Source organism: Lepidochelys olivacea (assembly GCF_965140295.1).
Source record: "Lepidochelys olivacea isolate rLepOli2 genome assembly, chromosome: 5".
Taxonomy (NCBI): Eukaryota; Metazoa; Chordata; order Testudines; family Cheloniidae; genus Lepidochelys; species Lepidochelys olivacea.
This window is the reverse complement of record NC_140415.1, coordinates 33,838,163-33,852,766: the sequence shown is the minus strand read 5'-3', so window position 1 is coordinate 33,852,766 and position 14,604 is coordinate 33,838,163. Positions and strand designations below refer to the sequence as shown.

Below are 14,604 nucleotides of genomic sequence, written 5' to 3'. Positions count from 1 at the left end.
GTCTCTTACAGCTTTTTACTACAGGATTTGTTTTACTGAAGAGTACCATAGTACTAAGTAGAGCAACAGAAGCAGAAACATCAGTACAAATCCCTGTACCACTCAGCTTTAGAAGTACCCATGACTGTTGCTGTGCTCATTAACCTTCCCTTCAGTGAGGTTGCTTCCTCCTTCCCCCTCTCCCATTTGAATGCTTTGATCCTGACTGAAATAGGATGTTAAGGTATGAGGAGGAGATGAGGTCTGAATAAACTACAGAAGAGAACAAAATAATGTAATAAATTGCATTGTCAAGGGGCTTTTTGGTAGATTGTGATGTTATTAAATACAATAATAGAACAATTAAAGCAGATGGTGTCACTCTAGAAGCAATATAGACAGACTCGTTAGATCGGTAGATCTGTGCCCTGTCTGTAGGTAGAGACGGAGATAAAGAGATAGACCGACAAAGAATACTAAGTATCAGTGTTCAACTCCCATTTTTTTCACCCAAATTCCCTCTACACTTAACAAAAATAAGATATAAAAACCAAAATTTATATAAGAAAAAATAAAAAGAACATTTACCACAGCATGGACAAAATTAAAAATATAAACCTTTCATATACACAAACTTGCATGTGTTATACAGATAATTACATATGGCATAAGGATGTGTTAAATAGAGCTGGGTGACATTTTTTAGCCCAAACTATTTTTCAATAAAATAGTCTGGTGACATCACAATATTTTGTGAATTCATGTAAATTTTGCTGACTTGTTTATTTAGAAAAAACAAAATTCTGGAAAAATCAAATTTTCATTTTGACATTTTTTAAATGAAACGTTTCAATTTTTCAGTTTCAAATGAATTTTTGTTTCTAAGTTGCCTTTAATTTTATTTTAAAAATTCAAAAACCTTTAAAAATGGTCAGCATCAAAACAAATATTTTCATTTTGGCAAAATGATTCTTTTAAAATTTTCTATTTACTGAGCAAAAATTGGTTTTGGCTCTACTCTAAATTTACTCCTTATTTAAATTAAATCTACTACTAAAAATCTCCATTATTCACCTAGCTTTAGTTCAGATACAATGGAACCCAGATGCAAACTGCCCTGGATTTTGATTTGCAAAATCAAAATCTATAAAAACCAAATCTACAAACACATCTGATTTTATTCCTCTCCACTGTAACTTATCCATACTTCATAAAATAGTATGCACTTACCTTGCTGTATCTATTCCAAGGGCTGTCATAGTTTGTGCTCCACCTCTTTGCTTTATCGCCTTGGCTGCAATCAGTACATCATCTGTTGTCATGTAAGTACTGAGGTTAAATTCATGGACTACCTTTTGCCCATATTGAACAATTCCAACCTGAAACAAGCAATTTCTGTTAAAAAAAGCCCTCAATAATGAATGTTTTTGCGATCATCAGTCTCTCTCAATGGGTTAAGACTTGCTGAAGGCCAGGGCAAGGGGTATGGACAACACAAGTCCTGGGTAGAGCTGTGTAAGTAACTGATTTGCAGGCAAAAAAATCATCGGGTGAACTCAAAATGAAAACACTTCAAAATTTTCAATAAAACAAAAAAGAGAAAATAATTATTCAGGCCTAATTAAATGTTTTGTCCAACCCCAAATTAAACATTTTATTTATTTTTTGAGTTTTTAAAACCTTTTTAAAAATAAAATTGAAGCTTTTTAAAAGAATAATTTTGAATAAAAAAATTAAAACATTTCATTTAGAAGATGTCAAAACAAAACATTTAGATTTTTTCAGAATTTTTTTCTTTTTTGTTTCAGCCAAAACAATTCAGTAAATTTAACACATATTCATGAGCTGTTTAGGTTGACCTGAAGATACTTTTTTTTTGGCAAAAAGAATTGCATCCAAAAAATTTTACTCACTTCTAGTCCTGGGGTAAATTTCTCCTAAGATAAATACATAGTTTGCATGTGAGTAGATATGGTTCGAAAACAACTATTGTGTTTCACAAAACATACTGAGGTTTTAAAATTTGGTTTTTGAATCTTTCACAAAAAGGGTGGGGGTTAGGAGGAGCAAAACCCACCCCAGTATAGCTAATAGCCAGGTGGTTAGGCCATTGACCAACGGGTTAGGAGACTCAGATTCAAGTCTGATTTAGGATAAAAAAACTGGGATAGAAAAACTCTGATTTGAATGCAGAGCCAGGCCAGTGTCTTAACTACCATGTTATAGAGAATCTCCCTCTCACCAGTTTTGTTTTAAAAAAAAATTGTCTAGCTCTACAGGTGAGCTTACACAACTGCCTATGGAGTAAGAGGACATATTTCACATCCAATAATGCTAATGCTTTTAAAATACATTTCAGTTATATCCAATATATCATTTATACTAAACCTAGAGCAGAAGTATCACTCAGCTGATGTTTTCAGGCCCCAGTATGAGATGAAGATTATAGTGATCTTTAGCTTGATCAAAAGCACAGTGCTCTCTGATTTAAGGGACAGCAGGGAGGGTAGTTCAGGCTCAGGCCATTCTCCCAGCAGGAGGTAAGCCAAACCAATAGATTCTTTATGCCTGACATGCGCCAGAGGGGAGAACTTGAATAAAATGGCAGCTCCTGGAAAAAAGGGAAACCCAAGAAGACCTCTGCTGGACAAATCTTTGTGTGAGAGATTGACACACTGAATTACAGCCAGTGTGCAAATGCCTGAGGGAACCTACTGCAAAAACAGAATGTAAAATAAAAAAAGATAAGCAATATTCCTAAATATTAATTAATTTCCCCTCATTCATCTCAGTCTCTTTTAATGTTTTGGCAGGTTCTTGACTGCTTTTACTGGGAAAAATCCACACAATATTCCATTAGCATATTTCAATTTTATGTTAAGCTTTACGATTTATTGGTGTTATTTAGGGTAATGCACTATTATGTGGCATATTTATATTTCGCCCATCTATTATTAAAAGCTCTGTAACATTTAGGTATTGGGGATCAATAAGACCTCTATAATGTTTATACAGTCATATTATTTTATAGGTGGCTTGGTGTGTGTTTTAGACTTGCTTTATAGATGTGTTTCTGAGACAATTTTATAACATTTCCATCGGCTGTGAAAAGATTTTGTTTACTAGCATTCAGATTGATGATGCTATAATGGGATAAATATCCTATACTGTGATAAAGTGAACATTGACACTGTAATAGTCTTATTAACCCCATGGTCCTGCTAGCAGTATGATTATAAAGGGATATGACAATAACAGAGAATCCTAACATCACCTTTAACTTCTGCAACTCAGATTTGCTTGCTTTTTCTAAAGGAAGGATATACATAAGTTCAGCCCATTAAGATAAGTTGCACCCTTTTAAAATTGCCTCTAAAAATTCACTTCTGCTCCCATAATGAGGAATATCCAGGGGCTGTGTGCCCCTGTGGATTCTGCACAATGTGTATCTCTTGTTTAGGTTACACAAAAGACTGAGGCACACATGACATTTACTGCTCATAGAAGACGTGTGGCTAAAACTTTATCCCTTGTCAAAGATTAAATTCTGAACCCCTTGCCTCCATTGCACCTAATTTTGTGGCATGTGTTTTAACTGCAGTTGAAGGAGGAATGTGCCTAGTCAAAGGAAGCTGGCTTTCAGTGATTTCTTTTTCTTAGATAAGACCATTTAAACCTATGATGGAGCTTCATCCCCCCTTATCTTCCATTTCATGTGGTAGCAGCCAATAAATTGGTACATGGAAATTAGCTCTATTCAATCATGATCTGGCTCTTGCATATAAAATAATTCCAGTGAGGTACTGTGAATATTTTAACAAGGGGCTCTCAAAACTTTTTCCGTTCACCTGTGATAAACTCAAAAGGCCACATCCCTATTCCCTACTTGGTTGTATTTTCATTGCTCTAGCCACACAAAGGGGACAGAGGCTTGTTTCAGCAATCAGCTGTGGATTCCCTTGTGTTTTAAGGAATCCCTGGGTGGCATAAAGCTGGTCTAGCCAGCTCCATGCCACCTGCTCTTGGTCCTCCTAGTGCAGGGGACAGGCCAAGAGCATGCTGGGGCCATGAATGAGTATAGGCAGAGCAAGTTGCACTCCAGCAAACCTAGGCTGATGGAATGATTCCCAGGAGACTATTACTGCCTGCACAAATATGATCACAGCATTGAGGCTGCTCTAATTTGTGGTAGGGTCCATATCGGCCCCTGGATGCTCTCGGGATCAGGGAAGCGGAAAGGATGCTGGTTGCCACATATACCACCCCACCCCAGGAATGTCCTATGTATGTAGGGGTGCTTGTTTTTGCAGAGAAGAGGCGCAATAGGGTAAAGAATTGATTAATTTGTTTTCCCTCTTCAAAGAAAATCGTGCCCATAACCATGGAATGAAACAGCACCTCTTGACAAATGTATACTAAGAGCATTTGCTGAAAATGTTTACACTTTGTTTCTGAAAATCACACTGCATGTGTTGATAGTATAGCACAGCATTCAGCTTGTAAAATATGAAGGAGGAAGATGTGATGACCTTTTGGGAGTTCTGAGGAATCCTGCCCTAGGAGAATTTTTGAAAAAACCTGTCATCTGGTACAATCTAGTCCAAGGTGTCAAGGATACATCATCTCTGGCAGGGATAATTTACTGGTTTTCAAGAAAATTGTTACAGTCTTTGGCAAAGTGACAGAATAAGTTCCACCTTTTAAAATTAGACATAAATCTCTATTGTAATAGGAATGGAAGGTTAGGCTTTTGGGGGCTTTTATAATGGGCACACATCTGACTGATGTAACCTTACCTTAGTGGGACTATGATCCTGTCCAAACCCCCATACCTCATCAGACTACTAATCCCAATCTTACATGTAATATGAGTCTTGATTTACTTGGTTTACATATGTGAACTAGGATCCTATTAGTTAGGAGGCGATATTTCTATGTTGCCTGAAAAAAACTAACATTTTTCCTCCCAGCTTTACTGACCACAGCTTATTGAACATGTTTTTTGACTCATGACTTATTGAACATGTCTTTGTTCTCTTCCCTTACATTCCACACATTTTTATTTTCCATGAGGGAATGGTTCTGTAATTGTCCCAAGTTCCTGTGCAAAAGCGCTGTAAGACTATTCAAGGAAAAGTTCTATGTTCTGCGTGACCGTTCTATTTTAAGACAAAACTTTTTGTGGCAATATATATTGTTGTTCCTTCTATTAATAAATACAGTCCCTTGTTTGAAGTATATAAATTAGCTGTCCTAATAAATATACATGGAAACAATTGTATACCTAAAAAAACAAAACAAAACAAAACAGTAAAATTTAAAGCAATGAAATGCCAGGACATTCCTCACTGGGATGTGGAGGAGGGAGAGAAAGAAAATTATTAGTTTTAGCCAACTTATTTGAGATGAGATTAAAAACTGAAAAAGCTTGGAAAGCAATAACAGATGGTTCATTTTTATGGATATAGAACCAGCTGAACTTTCCTCAGTAATGACACAGTCTGATTTATTCCATGGCATTTTGTTTGGTCTATCTTGCCCCTAATGAGTCAAACATAATGATCTTTAAGCCACCACTAAATCCTCCCTTCATACAAAACCTCCTTAATGCCACAATATTTTTTATACATGTAATGCCCTTTCTGTCTTTTGGAAATAAAAGTGATCATTAGGATACCACGGGGCACGTTTTATTAGCCCATTGATTCAGCCCGGTGGGGGGCATCATGAGGCACAAGCCACTTGCCCATAGCCCCCCAAAGTGTGAATTAATGCAAAATAAAATAGGCCTGAGAGTCTTTTAAAATCATTGTAATATGGTTCCAAACTTCTAATGAAACTTTTTTTGCTGTTCGGCATAGGGCTTGTGCCACAGGAAATACCTCAGACAGGAGGGAAATAAAGAACTTGTATGAAAAAGGCAGTAATGCTTTTTTCCTTTATTCATGATCCGCATTTTAACTTTCTCTTTGCTTTGCAGCTTCTCACCCCACTCCCCATTTTAATTGTTTCTTTCCTCCTATTTTCTCCATGACCCTTTCCCTTCCCACACCCCTCCTCCCCCCACATATTCCTTCAGTTCTCTTCCCACCATTCAGAAAAAGCAACCACACTTGGCCCACCCACTTGAGCAGCTCTGATGATCGCATGACCAGCAATAGCGATGTCACCTTTCAGTTTGAGTTTGGGGCACCATGATTGCTTCTCAAGTGGCCAGACTTCAAAGGAGAATGCATTTCTCCTTCATTTCGGCTTCTGTTCTCATCAGCCATGGCTGAGACAACTGGGCTGCTTTGAACTCCGGCAGCTGGACTGCTTTTGAGCTGAACTCTTACATCTGATGCTGAACAGGGAAACATACATTACATGTCTGATGTACTAGTACAACTTAAAAGCAGGCCATCTGCCTCAGAAACTGTGCTGAGCACTCTGCTCAGTTAGGGACAGAGACAGGAGAAGGAGGAAGTTCTTGTGGGAAAAACATATACAGCAAACTTTGGCTCTTTGTACCTGAATGTTTTAGCTATTGCTTTAAAATATCATTCTAAAATAGAGAATGGAGGACTTTTTCTCTTTCCCTTTTACTCCATTCCTTTCTTAGTTATAGTGAGAAGATGAAATCTATCTAGCCATAACTGCGATGATCATTTTTTCATGGAGGAGATAAACCAAAACGCCCCAAGCAGACAATCAGAAAATGGTTTTGTAAAATTAATAGCCAAAGCCATATTATAAATTCTTTCGAAACTACAGTGTACAGCAGTGACCCAATTCTCCTGTCACTTGTGGAACACTGGGCTTGAAATCAGTGTAACTCCATAGATTTCAAAGTGTTCAGAAATTATAGTGATGGAGACAGTTGTACAAATCCAATCTGATCCAATCACATAGAATTTAAAGCAGTGTGAGTGAGAGTAAAATAAGGCCTACATGTTTAAAAATATAGATCAGAGGGGCAGAGGGCCCACCCACACTCCTCTTCGCCTAGGCAGCAAGGGGAAAGGAGGAGAGATCCTGGCCACTCTTGGGGGAGAGGAGGGGTGAAGGAGAAGTCCTGGCCAGTCAGGGTCTCTCCAGTGGAAAGTAAGGGGAGATGTTCCAGCTGGTCCTGGAACGGGAAAGGAAATGGGGAGAAATCCTGGTGGTTCTGGTCTCTCCAAGGAGAGTGGAGGAGCTCAGAGGGGCAGGGGGAAAGTCTCAGACTATCAGGATCTCCCCAGTGAGAGGGGAGGGGTGGGATCTCAACTGGCCAGGGCCTCTCTGATGGGCAATTTAGTAGTCTGGAATGAAATTTCCCATGCTCTCACAGCCTTCCTCCTATCTCAGTAGGAAGGGGATGTTTGATATCATGGCAGGGGTCCTGAGAAGAGGAAGGAAGAGCAGAACAGACTTGGCTGCTCTGAGGCTTTCCCTCTACCCAGAATGCACATAGAGATGGTGCTTTGATGGGAAAGACGGCAAAGGCATAGAGATTCTCTGTCTTTTCCTGCTGCCATTGGCTAAGCTTGGGGAATAGAGGGGAGGAGAGAGTTGATTGTCTTTCATATCCTTATTCTACCTGTATGTGAAGGCCAGGGGGGCATGAGGCAGCAGCCATTCTCCTGTGGTTGCTGCTCGCCTTCCCCACTCTGTAATGGAGGTGTTGTTTGAACAGTATTTCCAAGAAGCTGTGGGTCTGAGCAGGAAGGAACTTTTTCTTTGTGGCAAAACTGACAAAGTGAGTATAAAATCCTTTTTTTATTTTGACTCCTCATTGTAATAAACTCACTTTATTCTGCATGGACTCTCCTCTCGTTTTATTTTCCGTAAACCATATTTTTCTGCAAAGAAGAATAATATCACAGCATCACTTTACCTGTGTTTGTTGAGGGCCTATGTCCATTTTTTTCAGAAGGCGGTTTAAAAATTCTGTGACACTCTCCCATGGGTAAATACTATTAGAACCATCAAGAACTATGACAATATCCAGTTGGGTCTTACATTCTGCAACATAAATTGCCAGATGAGAACTGTCACAAACAAGCGTCAAATGTATAATCATTGCACCAATAATTGTAGACATCACAATGAAGCCTGACTTTTAAAAATACATGTCTAAAACAAACTGGTTTTCAGCAATATTTGCTTTGCCATTTTAGTCCCAGGATTTTACATGTGTGAGTAGTCCCATTAACATTAGTAGAACATTGCATACAGAAAGTTAGGCATGTGTTTGTTTACAGGATTGGGATCTTTACTAAGGTAAACCCTTAATTTTCCAATTTCCTACTTTCCTACTCTGGCTCTTCCACTTAAACATGTCCTAAGATTTTGTAATGTACATCTTACCAGACTGGGCTTGTCAGATGTCTCAGTAATTTGCTTTCATTATTTAAAGAAACTCTTCTGACCATAAGGAAAAGCATCAGGACTATTTTTAGCAATTATGTTTGGACATTACAAAGCATTCTAGAGATTGTTTACACTGCACATTTATTCCAAAAGTAGCAAGAAGTTAGCTTATATACTGACAATGAAAACATTTACTTAACTTGGTAATGCTGGTAGCTTGGAAAAATAGTTTATGCTTTTTGGTATGCCTGTGTGTATACATTTGTCTTGTTCAGTGCTTCATGCTTTCAAACACATGAGAACAGTACTGTGGTATGCATACCTTGTACAGATGGTGCAATGGTATTTACAACTTCAAATGTGGAACTGACATTAGAACAGATGCCAGTTGTGTAATGCAAATGCCCACATTTGTAAGCGTAGAGAGGCCCACACGCCTTTAAGAAACAGAAAGAGTTAAAAGTTAGATAATGAAGCTTTTGGGATATTATAATTCCCTATCAAAGTAAGGAATGTATTTATTTTCTTACCAGAAAGCCTCCTTTCGGGTTAGTTACTAAAGTTGTTCCAAGAGTCATGTTCTCTTTTACTTCCATGACGTTAGGAACTGAAGTGTCAGCTATAAATAGATCAAAATGTTAAGTATTTTGAAAAGTGAAAAGATGTTAAGTTATATGTCCTCTAGTATAAAGCTTCCAAACATAAAACACAGCTTGTTTTCGGTTCTATCAAGTATTTTAGCACTCCTCCTCCCGCCGGAACAGTGATTAGGAGTATAATGAACAAGTAAAAATGCCAAGACTGGCTGTCATCCCAGAATTTTGTCTGGGTCACTGTCTCAAATAGTTTTCCTGAACCACAAAAGAACGTAGAAATAGCAGTGCGATGAAAGCAGGAGATTACTGTTCACACAATTTTGCCGGTTAGAACAAATAAACATTACATCTTGTATAGAAGTCTGCTGTTATATATGTTATAGATTTTACATCGAAATAAATCACTGATATGTAAGGGGTTTCAGTAAAGATTAAAACTAAATAATAAATCTGGTAAAACTCAGCTTGACAGTAACTCTTTTCCTGTCACTATCAAGGATCTCCAGATGCCAGCCACAGTTATGGTGGCAATCCAGGCCTACTCTAATTGACATATTAATTGCTTCATCCCTGTTCTGGTGAGACCACTTCTAGCCAGTGACCATCTCATCTAAAGCCCATTGAAGTAATTGGAAAGACTCTCATTGGCTTCAGTGGGGTTTGGATGAGATACTGAAAAGGTAATCCATGATAATTTAGGGACTGCCACACAGAGACAATTAGTGCCAGTTGTACTGGTGTTTATATAACATAGCCATTGTTCACCATCAAATGGATTGAAATCACCAACACATTTCATGCAGACATAGGGCACTGAAGAGACTTGAAGAGAATACTATTGTTATTAATATTCAAATGTGCAACCTTGATCTGAAAGACTTCCTATTTCATTGTCATGAGTTATTTTATCCCCCAGAATGTAAGCATTTAGCTACACAAATTTAGCTATCTTTTTTTGTAAACAATTTTAATAAAAAAAATTTAGCTATAAACTTGCTAAGATGTCACTTCTATGAGAGCTCCACGCACAGGATAAGGGTAGTCCTCTGCTACCCCTATTTTATTTCATACCTGGTAGGTTCAGTTTTATGCAATGTGATTGGCCCTTCCCTACAGGGCATTTGTAGACATCTCCTGTTCTCTTCTTGGGTTGGCCAACTAATGGAGAACCAATAAGTACCCTGAAAATGAAATAAGTCACATGAATTTTCTCCTCAAAGCATACATTCTTTCTTTTGTTCCATTAGTGGACATGAAAGTCAGTACTGAGTATAATGCACCGTTATAAAACTTATTGGGGGCCCATCTGCAGCAAGCTCTGCACAAGTGTGCAAGCTGGAGAGACAGCTGGAAAAAATGGCATCAGTTCAGAGACAAAGAAAAGTAACCATGTTATCTTCTGCTCCTTGAGAAGAACACAAAAAAGGAAAGAGGTGTGTAAGTGTATGTGTTCATGGATGTGTGGAGGAAAAGACAATGCCAAACGCCAAGGATATTTTGGGAGACAAAAGATTTGAAAAAGTATCTGCATTTGTCTTTTTAAAACATCTTCTCTCTCCTCTCTTATTTTTTTTCCATTTTAGTTTAAATTACAATTTACAATGGTCTACAGCAGTGGTTCTCAAACTAAGGCCACTGCTTGTTCAGGGAAAGCCCTTGGCCGGCTGGGCCGGTTTGTTTACCTGCCGCGTCCATAGGTTCGTCCGATTGCAGCTCCCACTGGCTGCAGTTCACTGCTCCAGGCCAATGGGGCTGCGGGAAGCGGTGCGGGCCAAGGGATGTGATACACATCCTGCAGCCCCCATTGGCCTGGAGCGGCGAACTGCAGCCAGTGGGAGTCACGATCGGCCGAACCTGCGGACGCGGCAGGTAAACAAACCGGCCTGGCCCGCCAAGGGCTTTCCCTGAACAAGCGGCAGCCCTAGTTTGAGAACCACTGCCTTAATGTATATTTAAAGAACCCACAAACCAGAAGGTCATGAAATAGTATTTTAAAAGGGGCACCTGCAGTTTCATTACTTTCAATACTTTCTAGTGATTCTGTAATAGCCAGCGTGAGACAGTAATATTGTACATGGCCTCATCAACAACCTGTGGCTATATTGTTGCATTTGTGCATAAGATTAGTGAAGGTATTACATACTGATAGCCTGATCTAGCAGAATATATCTATTGCCACATGGGCCTCAAACCTGTAGATTGTCATTGGCTGTTTTCCTATCTTGTTCAGCAGAAATATTAGACTGCTGCAGAAGCCCATTTCAAAAATAGGGAAACCTACACCGAATGGTGAATGCTACACAGTTATGCTTCAGTATTCCCAATGTTTGGGTCATTCGACTTCCAATTCAATCCTCTACCCAACCAGCAACCAGTGTGGGAACAGGAATAATTCTCAAAGATGCAGCTGCAGAGAGGACTATTAACTCCCTATCAACTGGACAGGTAATCGGACGGAGATAGTCTTATTCTGAATTCCACTCTCAGTGCAGAGGAGATGGTCCCCTCTCTGATTTGAGCTTTCTCATAGCATTGCCATCTCAGTGGAACATCTAGCATGACATCATTCTGAAGAAGCAAAGACAGCAACAAACTTGGCTGAATAAAACTTTTATTTCAGAATGTAGCAGCAATGAGCAGAGGGTCCAAAGCACCAAACACCAATATAATAATCAAAGAAGACATTTTAGCCCAAATTAAAGGGTATTGTATTATTTGATATTTTGATCTAAAAGTCTTCCTCTAGGTTGGCATAATCAGTGGAGACAATCACTGACAGAACCCATTAGAGACAATCGTACAAAGCAAGGAAATATTTACCGTGACTAAAGAAGGCAGAACCTGGCCCTTATTTACTGAAATTATTGAACAGAATACAGTTCCAATGTGTGCTATTCCTGTTATTAAATAGTTTACCATTAGGATATTATGCTATTTAGAAAAAACTCACCATTTTCCTTCCTCATTTTCATACTGTTGAACTGTGTACCCAAACATGTCCTCCACAGAGCCATTGAACGTCATTGCATTTTTGACATCGACATTGAAAGATGCACTGAGGTGAAGCAGAGCTGTTAAAAAAAATTAAATTCAATGTAACGTGCAACATTATGTAACTATGTATACAAATCAAGACTGAGTAAAGTGACCATTGTGATTTTGATTAAAAGTGATTTTACTGAGGTTGCTATTGGAGTCAGCCATTTTGCTCAAAATGGCATTTTTGAATAGCAGAAATAAATATTAAGCAACCACATTAAGTTTTAATTTTAGTTAATATTAGTTTCATAACTTTCCTTTATAAAAAATCTTCATTAATTTTAAAACAAAAATATAAGGAAGATTCTGTTTCTGCAATAGCTGAATTGCAGGATTGATGCAAGAAAGCTAGATAAAACAGAATTATAAATTGTGGTATGGGAGAACTGGTTGGATTCTGGATGGATGGATTTTGATGACTCAGGATCTCTTCCTATCTGTTAATTAAGTGTGCTCCAGGAAGGTAATAATAAGGTTCACACTTTGGGTGTAATTTTTGACCATCAGCAGAATATGGAAGAACAGGCTTTTAGCACCAGGCCAGAAGTTGTACATTTTAATTCTACATATAGAGTTCATCATGATGATCCATGCCTTTGTGATATCTATGCTTGACTATTCTAATAGCCTATCAATGCTCAGTCAGAATGGCTTATTGCAATTAGAGTCTGACTTGTTCCTTGTGCTAGAGGGTATGGCAACAGCAGCTGTACCTGTGATCTGATCACTGGATTACCAGTTAAACTGCCCCAGAGTAAACCTGAGGGGCAAAGCTGTGTCTAACTGATAGACTGAGGATGGGCTGGAGGATGGGCTAATTAACCCAGTAAGTAGAAAGGTGCAAGAAGAAAGTGGTCAGGTGGGAAGAGAGATTGGTAGAGTTTTCAGAGTCAGAAGAGATCTCTTGGAGGGAAGATGCCTTCTCCACTCCTTGGCTGAGTGAGCTAAGGATAGGGTGACCATATGTCCAGTTTTAGCTGAGACAGTCCCTTTTTTAAGCCCTGTCCCAGCTGTCACGACTTTTTTGGCAAAACTGGGCATTTGTCCCATTTGCTCTTGCCAACTGATCATCAGTTAGCAAGAGCAAGCTGGACAAATGCTTAGTTTTGCCCAAAAAGTGGGGTGTGACCCCTAGTGGAGCACAGAGGAATGTGCAGGGGGACAAGCGGCAACGCCATCCGCCATCCCCATGCATGAGGGAGAGCTCAGGAGAGTGGCCCGGGCTGAGCCCATATAGGCAGGCAGCAGGGGGGGTGGCTTGGGCCAGCCCTGCACATCAGGGAAGAAGGGAGGAGGACCTCAGATCGGTTCCCTGCAGAGTCCCATTTTCCCTTTGGGAAAATATGGTCACGCCAGCTAAGGAGTGTGTACTATTGTAAATACTGAGCTGCACAAGTCTGTAAGGCTGGTGGGAAAGAGCATTGCAAATAAATTGCACAAGGTGTTTGACCAGCAGAAGGACTCTGGGTGGTTTGTGACTAGAAAAGAGACAGAAGTGGGATGATGCCCTGTCATATTCCTTTAACACTTCATTATTTTTTATAAAACTACTTTTCATAGCCTGACATTACTCTGGAGGGTAAATCTCTTGGCATCATTGGCAGCTTTTGCTACTTGGGTTCTATGATCAGCAGGAATCTTGATCTTCAGACTGAACTAACAGAATCAGAAAAGCAGCTAAGAATTTCTGGCTATTACAGAAACGCACATGTAATAACAGCAAACTATCAGCTAAGGTGCAGATGAGACTTGTGTGCTGTCATCCCTGCTCTCTGGTTCAGAAACATGGATTACATATGCTAAGCACATCAGGATGCTGAACAGCTTCCACATGAGATGCTTGTATAAGATTCTGCAAATAAAGTGAGAAGACAAAATACCAAACACAGAGGTGCTGGAGCATGTGGGATTGACACACTTAGAAACTACTATCAAGAAGAGGACGTTGTGATGGCTCGGTCATATCAGGAGAATGGGTGGAGGCCATATCCCCAAGAATATTTTTTATAGGGAGATTCAAGACAGCACTAGAAAGTGTGGTCACCCTTTATGGCTGTACCATTATGTGTACAAAAATGATCTGAAGTTATTCAACATCAATGTAGACAGCTGGGAGGAGTGCACAGAAGCCCCCGTTCAGTTGGAGGGAACATCTGGCACTTGGTGCAGCTCAAGATGAAGTGGCTTTGATCCAGAGAATGGAAGCAAAGCAAAAAAGAAGAAAGCAGCATGCTGTAATCTTGTCCAACTCTGACAACACGTACATCTGTGAAACTTGTAACGAGCAGTGTCACTCTCTAATTAGGCTTCTCAGCCATAAGTCTGACTAGACCTTTTATACATACACCATGATCCAGTGAATCGACAGTTGCCAATATATATCCTTGCTCTAGGAAAATTAGTTTCTTCTGAAGGAGATAAAGAAAGTAGTAGGGGAAAGGATATAAATACCTATTTTCAACTATTTTATAATACTTATTTTTAAAAAAATCCCTAAGCTGTTTGGACCCATTTCTTCTCTCGTCCCCTATTTCACAAGACATTTCTGGCCCAGCAGATAATTTTAATTCATTTCCTTTTCATAAAGTCTACTTTTGGAATATAGAACAACTCCCAAGCTTTTACACAGAAAATTAAGGTACAAGTGGCTGAAAGGGAC

General features: G+C 39.2%; 1 protein-coding gene across 2 annotated transcripts in view; it reads right to left on the bottom strand.

Moving 5' to 3' along the window:
• The window catches only part of ITGA1 (integrin subunit alpha 1), a 129,474-nt gene that overhangs the window by 74,895 nt on the left and 39,975 nt on the right, over positions 1–14,604 (bottom strand). For both annotated transcript variants that reach the window (XM_084629156.1, XM_084629157.1), the window contains exons 2-7: positions 11,857–11,977; positions 9,978–10,087; positions 8,841–8,929; positions 8,633–8,747; positions 7,835–7,962; positions 1,210–1,358 (exon numbers count right to left, since the gene is read on the bottom strand). In XM_084629156.1, coding sequence (XP_084485282.1) covers positions 1,210–1,358; positions 7,835–7,962; positions 8,633–8,747; positions 8,841–8,929; positions 9,978–10,087; positions 11,857–11,977 — 712 coding nt within the window. The remainder of the gene's footprint in view (positions 1–1,209; positions 1,359–7,834; positions 7,963–8,632; positions 8,748–8,840; positions 8,930–9,977; positions 10,088–11,856; positions 11,978–14,604) is intronic.